A 2,078-nucleotide genomic window follows, 5' to 3' on the forward strand; every position below is an offset into this window, starting at 1 on the left:
TCATTTGATCGTTCACGCTCTCCATAGTTCTCCTGTGGCGCGAGCACAGGGCGACTGTTACGCGCCTTTAGCTAGCATGCGCGTTTCCTGTCACTTGCGCGGTGACTCGTGTCGCCTGCGCTGTGCAGAGCTATAGGGGAAACCATATCTGATGGGGAAACGCAGCTCGACGTAACACCGGTATTTCCATCTGGAAAACCCTGTTTTGCTGCAGGAGTCCTCCTCACTCTCCATCTCTCTGTGTGTGCTGTACGTTAACACCTGCCAGCAGAAACACCCACCTACCCAACTGACAGACGGAATCTCACTATACATCACCCATTCTCATCCTCCCCTCTCTCATGACAAGGCGCGCACGAGTCCTATCATGAAAAAAGTTTAATTGTGTGACCTGAGTAACATGCAGTAACGGGGTGTTTGCAATGGTAACTGCGTTATAGTTACAGTCAAAGTAAATAGTTAGATTACTCGTTACTAAAACAAGGTAACGCCGTTAGTCCCATCACTGCCAATGAGGTACATTTTAGTTTAATTTACTGTTTACTTTGTTTGACCGTTAGGATGTAACGTGAAGAATTTCTGTTGAATTTCTGTTAGTTTTGTTTGCTTTTCTTTCTGTATGTTTTAACAGTTCTCACAACACACTATCATGCTTCTTGTGTGATCAAAGCCAGTAACTAAAAGAACGACTTGGTTTCCTGATTTTCGACTTGAGAGGGAATTACAGCGGTCGTCAGGACCCTCCATCCCGCAGGTTCTCTTCCCCCCTGAAACAACCTCCTCAAATAAAGAAGGGATGAACAGGAAAATCCTCCTCTGTTCAATATTTCCTCTGTATCTTTGTTCTCTCTTATGACTTCAGCAATTGATACATGTACGACTCCTCAAAAATATCTATATTTGACTGCTCAATGTATCTAAACCTTTGCAAGCTTGACTGGGATGAATGGAGAACATCTATTCTACAAAGCAACATCATTCAGAAACCAAACATGGAGCACAAATCAGATTAATCTCACAGGTCTAACTGACAGGGGGACACTGACAGGCCTAAAGGAGTCAGAGTTACTCAAGATAAAGGAGACAAATAGTCGTCCTCATCAGCACAGAGGGAGCTGTCATCAGGAATAATAGGCGTCTGCTCGGAAACTCTGCGTCATAAATGAGCGAATGAAGGAGCCGAGGGGTCAGGCTGCTGCCTTCAGCCTGTAGGAAAGTGATCAGCGCGCTCCACCATCGCCACGTGTGACAAACCACATTACAGAAACACTCTCTCAGGCTCCTTCTCTGCGCAGACCTTAAAATGTGTTCAGTCCCAGAAAATAGATGGCGGCGGCTCTAGAAACATCAGTTCAATTGCACCATGGATTAAGCCTGGGAGAAAATCCATTAGCAGCGGCCGACTGTGCTCTGGAGCACAACCCAAACAAAGGAGTGTTTACTTTGAATGTCTATCGACATCCTTCATACCAGCTCAGATTCATTTCAGGCGTGCGCTGGATACATTGCGCTCAAAGACCAGGACAAGGTAGAGTGTTTTCTGAAGCAATCTTTAAATGGAGCAATTCTTCTTGAGGGCTGTCAAGGCCCAGCTGCCAGAGCAGGCGAACGCAGACCTTTCTTATCGACCTGCATTAGCGACCGAGTCGCTCTCAGCTTCTACTGTGACGTTCCACGGCTTTACACTGGACTTTATGCAGCCGAGGCCTGTCTGGAAAGGCTGCATTAAAGACCGGGGAGGGGAGGGGGCTTCAGGAAAAATCTTCAAACATGAGAGACTCTTACTTGTTTGCCATCTCCTGGTCGTATTTACACCGCAGCTCCAGCAGCTCAGTCTGTGCAGAACTCAAAGCTGGAAGACAAACCACAGGAAACCAGACAATTAACTTAAAAACACTTTAAGTTAAACTTTGACCTTAGAACTACAGATTTACTAGTTAAATTTAAAGGAAAAGTCCGGTCATATTCAGAATTCTAACTTCTGAAAGTACTTTCAATATGAAAACAATTACACTGCAAACAATAGAAATCTAAATAAGTCATATTTTGTTGTTGTTTTTCTTGAACACTGCAAAAAA

General features: G+C 44.7%; 1 protein-coding gene across 3 annotated transcripts in view; it reads right to left on the bottom strand.

Annotated features, from left to right (window-relative positions):
• Positions 1 to 2,078, bottom strand: part of cux2 (cut-like homeobox 2) — a 206,780-nt gene that overhangs the window by 33,866 nt on the left and 170,836 nt on the right. For all 3 annotated transcript variants that reach the window (XM_015388897.1, XM_015388895.1, XM_015388896.1), the window contains exon 8: positions 1,786 to 1,852. In XM_015388897.1, the coding sequence (XP_015244383.1) occupies positions 1,786 to 1,852 (67 nt within the window). The remainder of the gene's footprint in view (positions 1 to 1,785; positions 1,853 to 2,078) is intronic.

Source organism: Cyprinodon variegatus, unplaced genomic scaffold (genome assembly GCF_000732505.1).
Source record: "Cyprinodon variegatus isolate N-32 unplaced genomic scaffold, C_variegatus-1.0 Scaffold440, whole genome shotgun sequence".
Lineage (NCBI taxonomy): Eukaryota > Metazoa > Chordata > Actinopteri > Cyprinodontiformes > Cyprinodontidae > Cyprinodon > Cyprinodon variegatus.